Source organism: Hetaerina americana, unplaced genomic scaffold (assembly GCF_022747635.1).
Source record: "Hetaerina americana unplaced genomic scaffold, ioHetAmer1.1.p SCAF_20, whole genome shotgun sequence".
Lineage (NCBI taxonomy): Eukaryota > Metazoa > Arthropoda > Insecta > Odonata > Calopterygidae > Hetaerina > Hetaerina americana.
The window spans coordinates 907986-922833 of NW_027286764.1; the positions used below are offsets into that span (position 1 = coordinate 907986).

General features: G+C 38.8%; 1 protein-coding gene across 2 annotated transcripts in view; it reads right to left on the bottom strand.

Annotated features, from left to right (window-relative positions):
* Positions 1 to 823: 823 nt before the first annotated feature.
* Mtmr6 (Myotubularin related protein 6) overlaps positions 824 to 14848 on the bottom strand; it is a 46778-nt gene continuing 32753 nt past the window's right edge. For both annotated transcript variants that reach the window (XM_071586041.1, XM_071586040.1), the window contains exons 10-14: positions 14620 to 14748; positions 12184 to 12310; positions 7904 to 8068; positions 7584 to 7817; positions 824 to 1993 (exon numbers count right to left, since the gene is read on the bottom strand). In XM_071586041.1, coding sequence (XP_071442142.1) covers positions 1844 to 1993; positions 7584 to 7817; positions 7904 to 8068; positions 12184 to 12310; positions 14620 to 14748 — 805 coding nt within the window. In that variant the 3' untranslated portion in view covers positions 824 to 1843. The remainder of the gene's footprint in view (positions 1994 to 7583; positions 7818 to 7903; positions 8069 to 12183; positions 12311 to 14619; positions 14749 to 14848) is intronic.

Consider the following 14848-nt stretch of genomic DNA (forward strand, 5'->3'; position numbering starts at 1 on the left):
TAGTAATAGGAGGAGACTGATGCATGGAAGGAAGATTTGGTAGTGGTGAATTTGTGAGGTGTCTTTATTAATATGCATATGGCTCAATTATTACTCATTCGATGCAAGAAGAACAATTAGCTACATAAAGATATGATGGAGAATATTTTGTAAGCCACTGCACAGTCACTTCCATAGAGAGGTGAATTATACAGTAATAACCACCATTATCTCTGCGAATCTTACTTAGAAACCATGCATTGGTCCGTGACAGAATTTAAATATTACCCTATACTAAATACATTATTTCTTCATAAGATTCAGTAAATATGCAACATTTACACAGCCATATTGAAAATGATCGGCAAAAAATAATAAAAATGTACAGAAGTCAATTACAAAAGGAATCCAACACAAAAGTACTAGTTGAAGAAGGCTTTCAGGACTTCATGCACATGCACAACCACTCATAAAGAGTCATACAATGTCCCCACCAGTTAAAAGTTGCAGTGTTGCATGGGTACATGTTTTTCCATACACACAGTCCATAGCCTACATAATCAGAATACTGAGTTAAGAGCCACCTAATGCAGCTTTCACAACTCAACCAAACCACCATATCTAAGCCAAACACAACTGTAGTCAATTTCACTGACATATTCAAGTGCTGGCAATACTCCATTAAGAAGAAGGTGAACTTTGGATGATGTGGGAGTTAAACGATTTAAACAAGAGAGAGAACAAACCAAGTTAAAAACAAAAGGAAAAATACTGTGCTATATCAAAATTATTATGTACTTGGACATCAGAAATCTCACTAGCAAAATGATGTATTGACATGGTGAGAGATAAATCACAACCTTTTGTATTTTTATTGGTGAATTGTACAGGCAGTGAGAATGGATTAGCAATGACACTTTTGACCATATTGACATATTAGATACACTGCTTATAATTCTGTCCAAATCACAAGCAATTCATAATGTTTCACTTTCATATATCACTGTTATTCAAAAGGCAACTTTTGTAAAATTTGTGTTCCCAGTTGCACCAAGAACAAATGACTATTACAGCCTAAAAATCCACTTCAGGTAAGCAAGAATATATTATCTAAGGCAAATTTGCAAATATCCATAGGCAATAACAAAATATGTGGGCAATGGGAGTTATATACATACACACATTAAAATTCTACTTCATAACAAATTCTTATTATAAATAATAATGTTTTTGACTAGATTGCATACTGACTGGTCTAGAGAAGCTCTTTATTGCCCTTTTTATTGTTATTACAATGTGTAGATAAAACAATTATTCTTCCCTTTTCTCACAGTGTAATTAGTCACTCGAGATATTCACTTAAACTTTGCAGTCACCCAAAAACTGCATTTCTTCTTCCATGCCATTTGATTTAAGATATATTTCAGTATGAACAAACAAATTAATATTTGACATAATATTTAACAGGATAAAAGGCTTTCATTAAAACACTCTTTTTGAACATACAATAGACTTTAAAGAAAATATTTTATACAGAATTGGGATGGTACATGATTCTAGGGCACCGGTGTACAATCCAACCCATACAGCAAAGCAACTCTTTGAACAAAGACTCATAAAAGTTGAAATTCACCCTTTTAGTGAAATTATTGATTTCAATTCATGCAGTGAAGCCAACATGAGCTCATACAAATTTCCTCACACAAATAATTAAAAATGAAATGCACCTTCAAAACACAAGATGTCAGACAATGGCATTTTAGGGCCTTAAATTGTCATCTCATGACACTATAAATATAACTGACATTCAGTCAGTGCACTGGATGCAGTCACATATGGGGACTCGGGAGAGCCATGGGGGGCATCACGGAGTTTCCGCAGTTAGCGCACGTTTAACTTGCTGGAAACAGGGTCTACACACAGGAACTGCTCTTTGGCTGAGGTGACCAGGCAGCTGTGCATGTTTGTCAATGCACCTCATGCAAAACACTTCACCACAACACCAACAGTGGTACTGGTAAAGAGAAATAGAACATTCAGATTACTCATAACAATTCTATTCCCAATTCCCCTAGGGATACACTTATTTCAGTTGACCTTTGTTTAAGAAGAAAGAGCAAACCAGCTAAATTTCTAATACTCACCTTACTCATCATTAACCTATGCACTACACCACAAAAATCCCATCTTCTGTTCCAAATAATTTCTACCACCCTTAATTCCATTCCAACACTCATTTCCAGCCCTAATCTTGCTTGCCCCTGTCTACACCATTCCATCACCAATCAACTGCTCTGAGTCAACCAAAATCCTCCCACACCATTCCCCGCACTTGGTCATTTGTTTTCGTTTTGGTCCACTTCACCATTCCCATCACCTTCTACACTCATCTCTAAAGCCTCCAATCTATGTTTTCATCTTGAGCTACCATCACACTTCAATGACCAAGCTTATCTTTACTCAAAATTCCTATTATCAATTCCCTCCTCTTTGTGAAAGCTTCCTTGACTAATGCTATGCTCTTTTGCTCCTTTAAAAAACCATATTTGTACAAAACACTGCCATAATAATTGCTAATTGGTTTAACAGGTTAACTGTTCCACCTGCTATAGTTTTTGCCCTCCCATTTAACATTTAACTTAGCCTTATGCTTTCTCAAAAACTCATCATGTTTATTTTGTTTAGCTTGATTCTCATCCTACACATATCAAAATGACACTCTAATGTGCTCAATAATGAGTAAAATCCCTTTGATGAATGGCTAAGTAAAGCTTGATCTTGGCGCAAAAACCTATTGAGTTCATGAATTAACCCCAACTTTCATTCCGAGCCTTCTCATGTTTCAATTACCATTTCCTTCCAGTATAGCATTAAATATGAAAAGCAGTGCTGATAATGGACACCCCTGTCTGTCAGAGACATGTGGAGTCTGTGGATAATTCTCCTATTCCTTCAGTCTTCTCCTAACCTCTGAAATACACTAACTAATCCCAGAAATTTACTTCATCAAATATCTTCTTAAAATCTATGCAACAAAGAAATAGATCCCAACTGTATCCTATTTTCCTTTCTATTAGTGACCTTATTCATGCTATGGCATCACTCATACCTCTCCCATCGAACGTGAACCCTAATTGATGGTCCCCTGGCAATCCTCCCCTCCATCATGCAAGAGAAAATCCCAAGCGCGTTAGCAGCTAACTCAATCATGCTTCCTTCCTGCAAGGTTGCCTTTCCTTCTTTTGGGATTGGAACTACCAACAACCTTACAGAATCTTCAGGCCTAATTTCTCCTTCATAAATTCTATGAATTAGCTCATTACAACGCTTCCTTCTATGCCTACCAAGTTTTTAAGTAGTTGTGCAGGTATGTCATCTATTCCTACTGCCTTATCTGATTTCAGTCCTCTTTAATGCCCTTTCCACCTTACCATCAATTAAGCCTGGACTTCAGCTATCCTCATCTACATCATATCCTCTATGTCTAGGCTTGCTGGCCTCATGTCCGTACCATATAGAAACTCTATGCATTCTCTCCACGTCTCTTGAATCTTCAATTATTGTTTTTCCTGTCTTCAATTTTTTGCATGGATTTTCCCTTCTTACCTCCTGATAGTACTTCCTCCTTTCTGTTGAGTGCACTGATTTCAACTTTCCTGAGTAAACTCTCCGTATCCTCAAGCCACTTCTCCTACCCCACTTATTTCAACCCATTATTTCCTGCCTCTGTTTAATATTCAACTTTTTTACTTCCTTCTACCCAACTCTGTGCCCACATCCTTCTATCATCTAACCTATTAATTATCTCATCCTTTATCTATTGTTTCCTTGCCCTTTTCTTCATTACTAAGCCTATAGCTTCACTTGCAGCTTTCTATGCTCCTTTCTTATTATGTCCCCATTTTCCTTTTACTATAGTCATATTTTTTCTACATTCTCCTAGCACTCCTGTCTTTGTGTCTTGATTAATTCTAATGCATTCCATTTACCCAAGCCTCTCCCTGTTTTACCCTATTAAATCTGACATTATACTTCATTAGTACTAAATCAAGATCTGAATCCACATAAACTCTTAGGAATCCGTGAATTAATCACACTGTCCCAAAATCTGTGCCTAACCATATTACAGTCTGATGCCTTCATAAATCCCTGAGCATTTTCCACATATATATAAGCCAACTGTGGTATTTAAACCAAGTATTCGCTATGATTGAGCCCTGTTTCCTGCAAATTTTTATTGCTTTCTTCCCATGGTTATTCCTTGTTCCTAAACTGTAATCACCTTCCTCACTACCACATTTTCCTTCACTTAGTGTTGGGTTCCAATCCCCCATCACTCTCAAATGTTTCCTTCCAGGAACACATCCAATTATTCCCTCTACTTTACCTCATACCCTGTTTTTTCTTCCTCCCTGGGGTTACTTTTCATGTAGACCTGAATAATGACGAAGTTCATCTGTTCTGCTTTTACCTCTACTAGTAATATTCTATCAGTCGATTGCTCAATGTTTATTATGCTTCTTCCTTTCTTGATTATCTATACTACAGCCACTCTTCACTGGCTCTTGTCCCCTCTGCTGTATGTTTCTCTGTAACTACCATGCAAGTAATCCCCACTATCCCTTCATCTCACCTTGCACAGCCCTAGAATATCTATATTTCCTCTTACCACCAATCACTAATCACAGTATTCCCTAATTTCCCGGTTCTAAGCATAATCCTGTCATTTCAGGTTCCTATTTTAACTTTCAGTCCTCATGAGTGTCTTCCTCTGCTACTTCTGTTCTCTGACTATACAAGGATTTAGTGCGATGATGACCATGGAAGCCTAGGCTCTCCCACTGAATGGCATGAAACATCCCTTCGGGTTGGGCCCAGGGCTCATTCTCACAGTGGTGTCCATCATATATGAGTTGGGGCATAATTGATTGATATGCTTTATTACGTATGCATGAGGTCTGTCCATAAAGTATTCAGCTATGCAATATTTTGAGAAAAAAAGTCAACCCAGAGCAATGTGCCCTTAGTCCACTTCGAACTACTCCCCTCGGGAGACTGTTCTGTGGTTTCAAGTTTGAAGATGCCACATGTTTAGTGTTTGTTTGGCAGCCATCAATAGTGAACATTTTCAGTGACTTTGTAAAAATTTAGAAAATTGGTCATCATCATGAAATGCAATACTTTTGTTTGGAAGGCCTCAGCCCGACCAATATTAAAGCTGAACTGGATTCTACTCTGGGTGAGTCTGCTCCTTTGTTTACAACAGTAAAGTATTGGGTGGCAGAATTTAAACGAGGCTGTACCAGCTGTCAAGACAAGCATCGCATTGGTTGACCAAATGAGGTGACGACTCCAGAAACGGTGAAGAAAATCCACAAAATGATACTGGATGATTGTCGACTGAAAGTGCACAAGCTAGCAGACATTTCAAAAAATGTGGTACATCGCATAATAACTGAAAATTTGGACATGAGAAAGCTGTGTGCAAGATTGTTCAAACTCAAGCAAAACCAGTGTCATGAAGATGTTTCAATTGAGTGTTTTTCACAGCAAAAAAGCACAATTTTTGCACCATTTCATAGACATGGACAAAATATGGGTCCATTAGTTCACATCCGGGACAAAAGAACAATCAAAACAAAGGATTCAAAGGGGAGAACCGGGTTCAAAGAGGGTGAAGACCATTTCATCTGCAGGCAAGGTCATGGCATCGGTTCTTTGGGATGCATGTGGGATAATTTTCATTGACTATCTTGAAAAAGGAGCAACTATCAATGGTGAGTATTATACAAACTTATTGCGACTTTTGAGCAAAGAAATCAAGGAAAAGTGGCCGCATTTACCTAAGAAGAAAGTGTTGTTTCACCAAGACAATGCACCAGCTGACAAATCCGTTATTGCAATGGCCAAATTTCATGAATTTAAGTTTGAATTGCTACCTAATGCACCCTTTTCACCAGATTTAGCCCCCTCAGATTATTTTCTGTTTGCAAACTTGAAAAAATGGCTTGGTGGTCAAAGATTTTCCAACCATGAAGAAGTGATGTTGGCAGTTAATGGCTTTTTGAGGAGCAAGACAGTTCTTATTATAAAAAGGGTATCGAACTTAATGAACATCGCTGAGAAAAGTGTGTACTGCTGAAAGGAGATTATGTTGAAAAATAAATACATTTTTTTCCAAAATATTTGTATTTTCTTTGTTTGGTCGGGTACTTATGGGATTACCCTCGTACATATGCACAGCAGACACAAGAGGGTGCACTGACTCGAGGATAGCTACTCGCAACTCTGCTACCTTTGCTAAGAAACCTTGTTTCACTGGAGTCAAATTCCTTAAAGCATTACCTGGAAAACTAAGGGAAATAGAAAATGCGTTGCCATTTAAATTTCATCTTTATCAGTTCCTGCGTGAACATCAATTCTACACTGTGGATGAATTCATGTCTCTCTCTGCAAATAAATGATTTTATTCTTACGTACGCTGTTATTGCTCCAGTTTACCTTTTCTTTTTTATTTGTGAGAATCAATCATAATCAAACTCCAATTGCATTTGTATTTTCATCTGTCAGGAATAATATTTGCAAGCAATGTGACATGTTCCATTTATGTCTCAAACATGTCTTTTAGGAACCAATAAGCATTATTATCATTAGCAGATGATCAAGCTTTATTTAGCCTGTCACCCAAAGGGTTACAATCACTGCTTAACACATTACGGAACCAGTTTGATAAGCAAAAAATTTGAAAAAATTATGAGAAAATGAAGAAATGAGGGCCTTGAGAAAAAAGAAAGTGAAGATTAACATGCATAAACTGGAGCAGATAGAACAGTTCAATTAGGTAGGCAGTCTTTTTGATGAAAATTGGCAAAGTAATAAGGCCATCATCGGAAGTAGTGTCAGGTAGAAAGACTTTTACAAAGAGAAGGCATCTGCGTACCAGGACCTTAGAGAAAGACATAGAACAAGTGCTAGCGAAAAAAAAATTTGGCATGGAACATCAGAATGCATGTCTTTTGAAACGGTCACTAAGGTATGAGGAGGGAGCATCAGGCATAGATTGGAGGCTCTTGTGATGCATGCGTGCAGAAGAATGAAAAAAGTAAATTGGATGTAAAGGAAAATAAAAGGAGTGAAGTGTGGATGGTGAAGAATAAAAGTGAATGTAAGAGAGCATATTGAGCAGCAATGGAATGTTGAGGACCATGGTATGGAGGCATTGAGGGGGTGATGAGTGGGACAGGGAGAGCAAGGAAAAGATTAATCATGTTGGATGGAATGAACGGAGGTAAAAAGCATGTGGAGCTGAAAAATTGGTTTCTTTAAGGGTAATATGCTATGATAAAGCCCCTGGGTCCACCAAAAAACCTACTTTGATCCGTAGAATAATGTCAAAAGCCTATCTAAACATGCCAAAACCAAGGTTAAACACAATAATTATGCCTGCACAATTATCAACAGTTATTCCATTGATGAATTGCCCACCAAATATAAATACAAGAGTTAAGAGGCAAACATGTAAAATTGATCACGTTGGGAAAACTGTGAATCACAAAAGCAGTCATCCATCGCTGATCCAGCATGACCCACTGCTCTATACAAACCTTGCGGCTCGAGTGATCAAAAGGAGCTGAGCAGGCACACTCCTTGACATTTCGCAATGCCTTCCAGTCGAGCGCAACCGACTCCATCTCCCGCACAAGCTTCTCCACTGTGATGCTGCCAGGGGAGACATCTAAGCAGAGTCCTTGGGAAGAGGAAACTATTGACGGGTACAAAGGATCCCTCAAGTCAGTGCTCTCTTCACTGATCTCCGAAATCTGCTTCCCAATATTTGCCTGTGGGATTTCATCAAGAATGTAAAAAGTGTAAGCATACTTCAGTCAACAAAAACCAATAAAACACTTTGATAGCAGTAACTTACCTGCTCTGGCAAATATTTTTTATCATATAAATATTTATTATCTATTATTCCAGATTCAGTTCCTACTAAAGTTCCACCTTTCAACTGTTCCAATGCTTTCACATCTTCATCACTTTCTCTCACTCCTCGCACTTTGACTAGTTTTTCTTTTAACATAGAAATCCTCTGAAAAAACAAAATTGAATCATTAATGATGGCCCCTTAGGGCATGTTCATGCTCAATATACATGTACTTCGAATTAATACAAAAAACTAACTACTCAAAATGAAATACACATTCTTCATGAAAGAAGAGATTAAAATCTATTTGAAATATTCAATAGTCCCTGGTGCCTCGACACATGCGCCCCGAGGGTTTCTCCAACAATACTTTAGTAATTGGTTGGCGTGGATATGAGATGGGAGCATGGGCACAAGTACACAACTAGCGTCAAATGAATGTTAGCGACTACAATGGGTATTCACGATGTCCAAAAGGTCACTCACGGCCATATTCCAAAATATTTCTCAACAAAGAGATTTTAACTCTCCCCAATTGAGTCCAGATCCTCCAACTCCTTGAGAGAGAAGAGAATAAACGATTGGTTGGTATTTTGAAGCTCTTCCACCTCCTTGACAACTCGATTCAGTGACATGCCATCAATGTAACAGTAGTTCAAATTCATCCAATCCACAATATCACAGATCCATGATGTTTTTTATAAGTGTAACTAAAGAAACAACAACGTAGACACATACAAGGTCAGTAAAAAATATGAGACTTTTAATAAATGCTTGATTTTATTATTTACCCTTTAATCATGCTTATTGCCTTCAAACTACAGCTCTTGGCAGCCAATACAATGCTCCCAACACTTTTCCAGCTTCCAAATGCCACCTGGAATGCTTTTTTGGGAGAGCCTTTAAGTCTGCAGTACAATTTTCTGGGTTCTCTTCAACAGTTTCGAATTGGTGCCCTTTTAAGGTGGCTTCCAACTTAGGAAATAGGAAAAAGTCCGCTCAAACCAGATCCGGAGAGTAGGGTGGCTGGGAGATCACTGGTGTGCTGTACAGGCCCAAAACCTCGGTAACAATCATTGATGTGAGCACCGGTGCGTTGCCGTGATGAAAGCACCAAGACTTGTTTCTCCACATTTATAGTCTCTTCCAAAATGGTGTGTCTTAATCTTCTCATAACCTCCATATAGTGCTCTCCATTCAGTGCTTTGCCTTTGGGGAATATTCATAATGAATTCTTACCAATGGAAGAAAACAATCAGCATCATCTTCATGTTCAATTACAACATCCAAGCTATTTGGGTGATGGGGAAGATGGCCCCTTCTTTCACTGTGGAGACTGGGCCTCAGTTTCCATATCATAACCACAAATCCAGAGTTCATCGCCTGTGACAATTTTTTCTTGGAAGTTTCGGTCATTGTGTGAACAATCGAGCAGTTCCTGGCTGATGCCAAGACATTTTTCTATCTGCTTATCCATTAACTCCCATGGCACAAATTTCGACGTGATTTGCTGCTAGCTCAAAATTTGTCCAAATGGTGAAACATGATCCAACACTGATGGCAATCATTTGCAATCTCCCTGACATTTAACCTATGGTTTGGATGCAATAAGTCGTTCACACTGTTGATGTGGGCAATGTTTGTTGACGTCGATGGTCATCCACTTCTCGGTTTTTCATCAGTCAATGTTAGTCCAAACAGGAAGCAGTTTTACACACACACATACCAATGGGCCTGGGTTTTCCAGCTACTTCTCTGATCACCCCTCAGCTCCACCAGAGCATCGTGATTCTTCAAGCACCAGATCTTCCTGGGAAACCACAACCAGCACAAGGAACTGGCCCCCTAACTTTATGTATGAATTTCACATGCCATCAGGCTTAGTACAGGGTGAACTCTACCACCACCTATCAATCGTACTTTTGGGTTGATTATTGTGCTTACATTTATAGGCATATCCCACTGCCAATCGATATGCTTTTTGTATCAATTTTCCTGCCTCCTTATGATTTCTCTCAGCAATCCCCCCTCCCCCCACACCTATCACCTCCTCATTTGTTTTTCTTACCGTCCACTTAACCTTTATTTGATTCTGAGCTCACCCTATCTTACTCCTGCATCTCTACCCTTCCATGTCCTGCGCTCCTGGATCCAACTGTTACTGATCTACGCTGTGAAGTCATTTAGTGAAATGTGATTTAGTGTCAGTGCCCAGTGTTTTTCCCATAGTTGTCATTAATAGTGCCTGCCTTTTAAATAATTAGTATTTCCTGTTCTTTTCCCCATTTGTATGGTCATTCCATAGTGCTGTTTTTAAAAGTAATTCAGTGAAAAGTGATTCAGTGTCAGTGCCTAGTGCTTTTCCCATATCTTGCTAATGGTGCGTTTCTTTTTCAATCGAGTTTACAGGATTTTTATTTATTTGTTTCCTCCTATTGTCTAGTCTTCCCCTCGTTCTATACTTAGCGCCTATCCTACCTATTCGGATTCATAGTGCCTCTCGGTTCCAGAGTGCTTCATTGAAAGATAGTGTGAATGAATGTGTTTATTATTGAATAACTGATCATGGTACTTTTCCACTTGATACTACATCTATCAGTTGCAAAATTGGTACGACCAGTAATTCTTTATGTTCGACTTCCACCACATCACGCCTGAAACTACTCAATGTGTTTATTATTAATTTATTTTTATGTGCATTTTAAATGGTCCTTAAATGTGACACTACTCAAACCAGGAAGTTGGCTAGTAGGGCACTAATTAAACAAAGAAAAGTTGAATCGACCACATGCACTCTTTAATACAGCGCTGTCCATATTCGTAAATGCTACTACGATAGCGGTGCACAGAGATGCAACATTTGGGTGCCTCATCTTATTATTGGTAACTCTTTCGACTACACTCCAAAACACAATAGTCAAGAGGGTTCAAGTCCAGGCTAGTATTCGGAGGGGGTCAGAACTCCTTTGACCAGAGCATGTCAACATGTTATCTGAGAGCCAGTTTTGGACTAAATGACTCACATGAGCTGGTGCACCATCCTGTTGAAAGACATATTGTCTCCCCGAGACCACAGTTACCATCCACGGTTTCACAAGATTCTTCAAAATTTGCAGATAGACTTCTTTTGAGATAGTTTACCCCTTTTCAAAGAAATGTGGCGGCATGATATCACCCTCACTGGACACCTAGGACGTGAATACTAGCCAGAAAATTTGTTCGAGCAGCAATCGGGATGTCCTTGGGGTTGTGGGTGAGCCAGCGGCCATTTCTCCGGTTGATCTTCACGTCAACTGTGAAACTTTTTTCATCAGAAAGAATCTGATTCATCCTGCAGCTTCATTTTTTAGAGAACACACTAGCAGGTTGCAGCAAGCAATCTGCTTTGTTCTGGCAGCCTTGGACAGCATGTGTCACACCTTTATTGTGTATGACTTGTACTGTAGGTGCTCCTCTGTCATCCGACGCATCGTTTGCTCGCTAACCATCAATTCTGACGTCAAAGTCCTCAGCGATTGCCATGGGTCCTCTGAAATCAGCACCTAAGCCTCCTCGATGACTGCCGCAGTTTGTGACACGTGTTTCCTCGAATGAAGTTTCCTCGCCGGGTGAGCGAAACCTTCCCCAGACTTCTCCGAAGCATTACACTTAGCCACAATATCGTAAACAGTTGATCTGGAGTACCCGAAGAATCGAACTATTTCACTGGACAAATGCCCAGCATGAACACTTTGGATAATAGTGGCTCTTCGATTGTACTCAACTTTTGTTCATAACATCTTGGCCATTTTGAGGTTATAACTGTTTACTAGATGACTATGGCTTTCAAGAATGCCAACCACCACCTCCAGTGGAACTGCGATATGGTGGAAAATTCAAATTGAAGTTTGTCTGGATGTAAGCGCCGCACCCTGTTTATATTTGTCTATGGAATTGAACCACCATGGCCGAAGGCAAACAGTATTTCTCTGTGATGCTAAGCCACATTGCACTACGACCAATTTAACCAATTAATCAATGCATACACATAGTTTTTTCAATTTTAAAATGTGAATGCCAATCCTTTGCTCCATTCCATTTACACTGGCCATTAGATGAATCTCTAAGTGCTGAAGAAAGATGCACTCTTCATTACAAAACTTACCAAACAAATGACAAAATGAGCGATTGCTCACCAAAGCTGTAATTGGTATCCTTAGGGGTTATTCACGACAAATTACACACATTTTGTGGAACAAAGGATCATGAGATTAATTTAAAACAAAAGAATCAAGCCAGACCCTTTGGAGAAAGCGAATGTGGTCTTGCAAAGAGCTGCTATGATCGCAGGTTGCCAGCAGGAGGTCCACCAGTGACTCTCTGGGATGAACGCCACCCTCAAATTGGCAATACATTCCCCTCCAGAACCTAGAGATAGCCAAGGATACATGGAGGGTGAATCAACTGCACTAATGGCATAAACAATATATTAATCCATAATTTATTGAAATATGATACAGTGGAAGGTAAACATGGGAAGCAAGCACACTGCGTCAAGTTAGGATATGGCAGATGTAAACCCCTGATACTTGTTGCATCTGGAAGAATGAGAAATAATTACTAATTTGAACATTAATTAATTACCATTTAATGGCTAAACAAGTCAATTTACACGAGTCGTTGTGTGACTGCACATTCCTCCAATAGGTCAATTAATTAGAGATCTTTTCATATTATTTTGAAAAAAACAACGGAATGCATGAAAATCCATAATATACCTACAATAATGTTTTTTACACGTTTGAATGAATACCAGGTAAATAAGAATGCAGCTGATTGGAGGATATACAATACCATGCAGAATTGGAAATACCTCCAATTTGTAACCCAAATTGTAATCCCCAGCCCTAATATCTGTGAGGTCAAACTGGTTTTACACTCTGAGAGGGTTATCAAATGTTAGAAAAATAAAGTACTGAAAATAGAAGACTGCTTGCTTGTTTGAGGCTGGTGGTAATAATACAGAATACTGACAGCAATAGAGCAAACACTCAGCAAAGCAATAAGGGTCGCATCCACTTACTCCCGCCCCTCTTGCCGACTGAGGTGCCTCAAGTTCTATCAGTGAATTATAGACAAATCTACAATTTCACATACCTCAATATATACCCAGGAAATTGTAAATTTTTTTTGTACATGCAAGAAATCTGCATAAAATACTGAAATATAAAAAAAAGGCTTCTACTGCCAATAATATCCCCTCTCCATGCAAAATCATATGGGCAGGCACTGTCCTGCAAAGTTGATTTGCATTGTACATATACAAGGAGGGTTAGGAAGGTTCTCAAAATCACCATAAGATGTCAGCACTGGCAGAACAAGTTTCCAACGTAGTAGTAGGTAATCTTTTATGAGTGAACATGTAATGTGCCTGTGCTCCGGGAAGAGATCCATGGTGTGGATGCCTCTCTGTTGTGATTTGTGACGATGGAAAAGATTGAGATTCCAGCTGTGATTAAATATTTTGTAAAGAAAAGTATGAAAGCAAAGGAAAATAATGCGAGTTTCAGTACACTCTGGGGGACTATGCTCCTTCATACTCAACTGTTACCAAGTTAAAAAACGAGTTTAAGTTTAGTTGGGACAGCTTAGATGATGATCCACGTAGTGGTTAGCCAAAATGTGCCACTATCCCAGGAGTTACTGCAAAAGTAAATAAATGGTCATGGAGAATTGCACACTGAAAGTGCAAAAAATCACAGAAGCTGTGAAGATGTCACGGGAAGAATCAACCCCAACCCCTTAATAATGTAATTAATGGTTTCTGGCGTAACTTTATGGAACCGATTCATTATAAATAAATGAAAGGACTAACTTTGTAGTTCCAAGATTCCTGATGATGAAGTTTTACTTCGAAACCCGGGTCGTGTGAATAAATCGTTTTCGTGTGGAACTACAAAGTTAACCCTTAATAATGGGCAAAGATATGGCGAGGGAAATTTGAGAGGAAAAATAAATAAATAAAAATAATTTAAAAAATAAAGTGATATAGGGGGGTTAAAACAGAACAAACGATTAAACCCAAATATGATAACAAAAACGCTCTGGCTAAGGTGGACTAGATAGCATTGACCCTCGCCCTTATCAAGCACTCACCCAGTCTGGAGCTTACGAAAGATTTCTCCCAGCGCCAGCAGCCCACCAATCGCACGTAATTAAATAAAATGATTCCAAATTAATCACTAACTCTTTGGCTTGGATGTACTAAATGGTATTGATCCTTGCAAGTCATAAGCACTCATATGCCCAGAGCCTACGAGAGAATTCTCCCTGCGCCAGCGGCCCACCAATAAAATAGATGAAAATTAATCATGCACTCTCTAGCTTGGATGTACTAAATAGCATTTACTTATCATTCTTATTCTCTTCAGCAAACCACCAGACCACTCAACAAAATCACCATTAATGACTAGGCTCACATTGCACTTATTTGAAGCCCTGTCTGTACCGTTACCACATTAAAAATATTTTTGAGTTGTTTTAAATCATGAAGCAGTTCCCCGGAGTCATGAAATTTCCCATATCAATTAGGAATAGTTTATAGTATAACAGTGTGGAATGAGTGTGGATTGTGGTGAAACACTTGAGTACAATGAAAGCCATTGTTAACGTTTGGTCATGAAAGGCCCACGTACAGTCTTGATTACATGTATATTTAGAAATAAAAGTGACCTTACTTGATATTCTGAGGAGCCAGGTTGGGGATGAGGATGTCAGGATGAGCATCCGCCTTGTACAGTGGGTTTATGTATTCATTCATGTGATTGGCCATATACCCCCAGAGTGAATATGTTCTCTCAGATAACCTGGAAAGATATTTCAATCAAAATTATAATCATGGTAACACATTCATTATTAATTATATTACCAAGCAAAACATTTATTATCACTATCTAAGGGTCTATA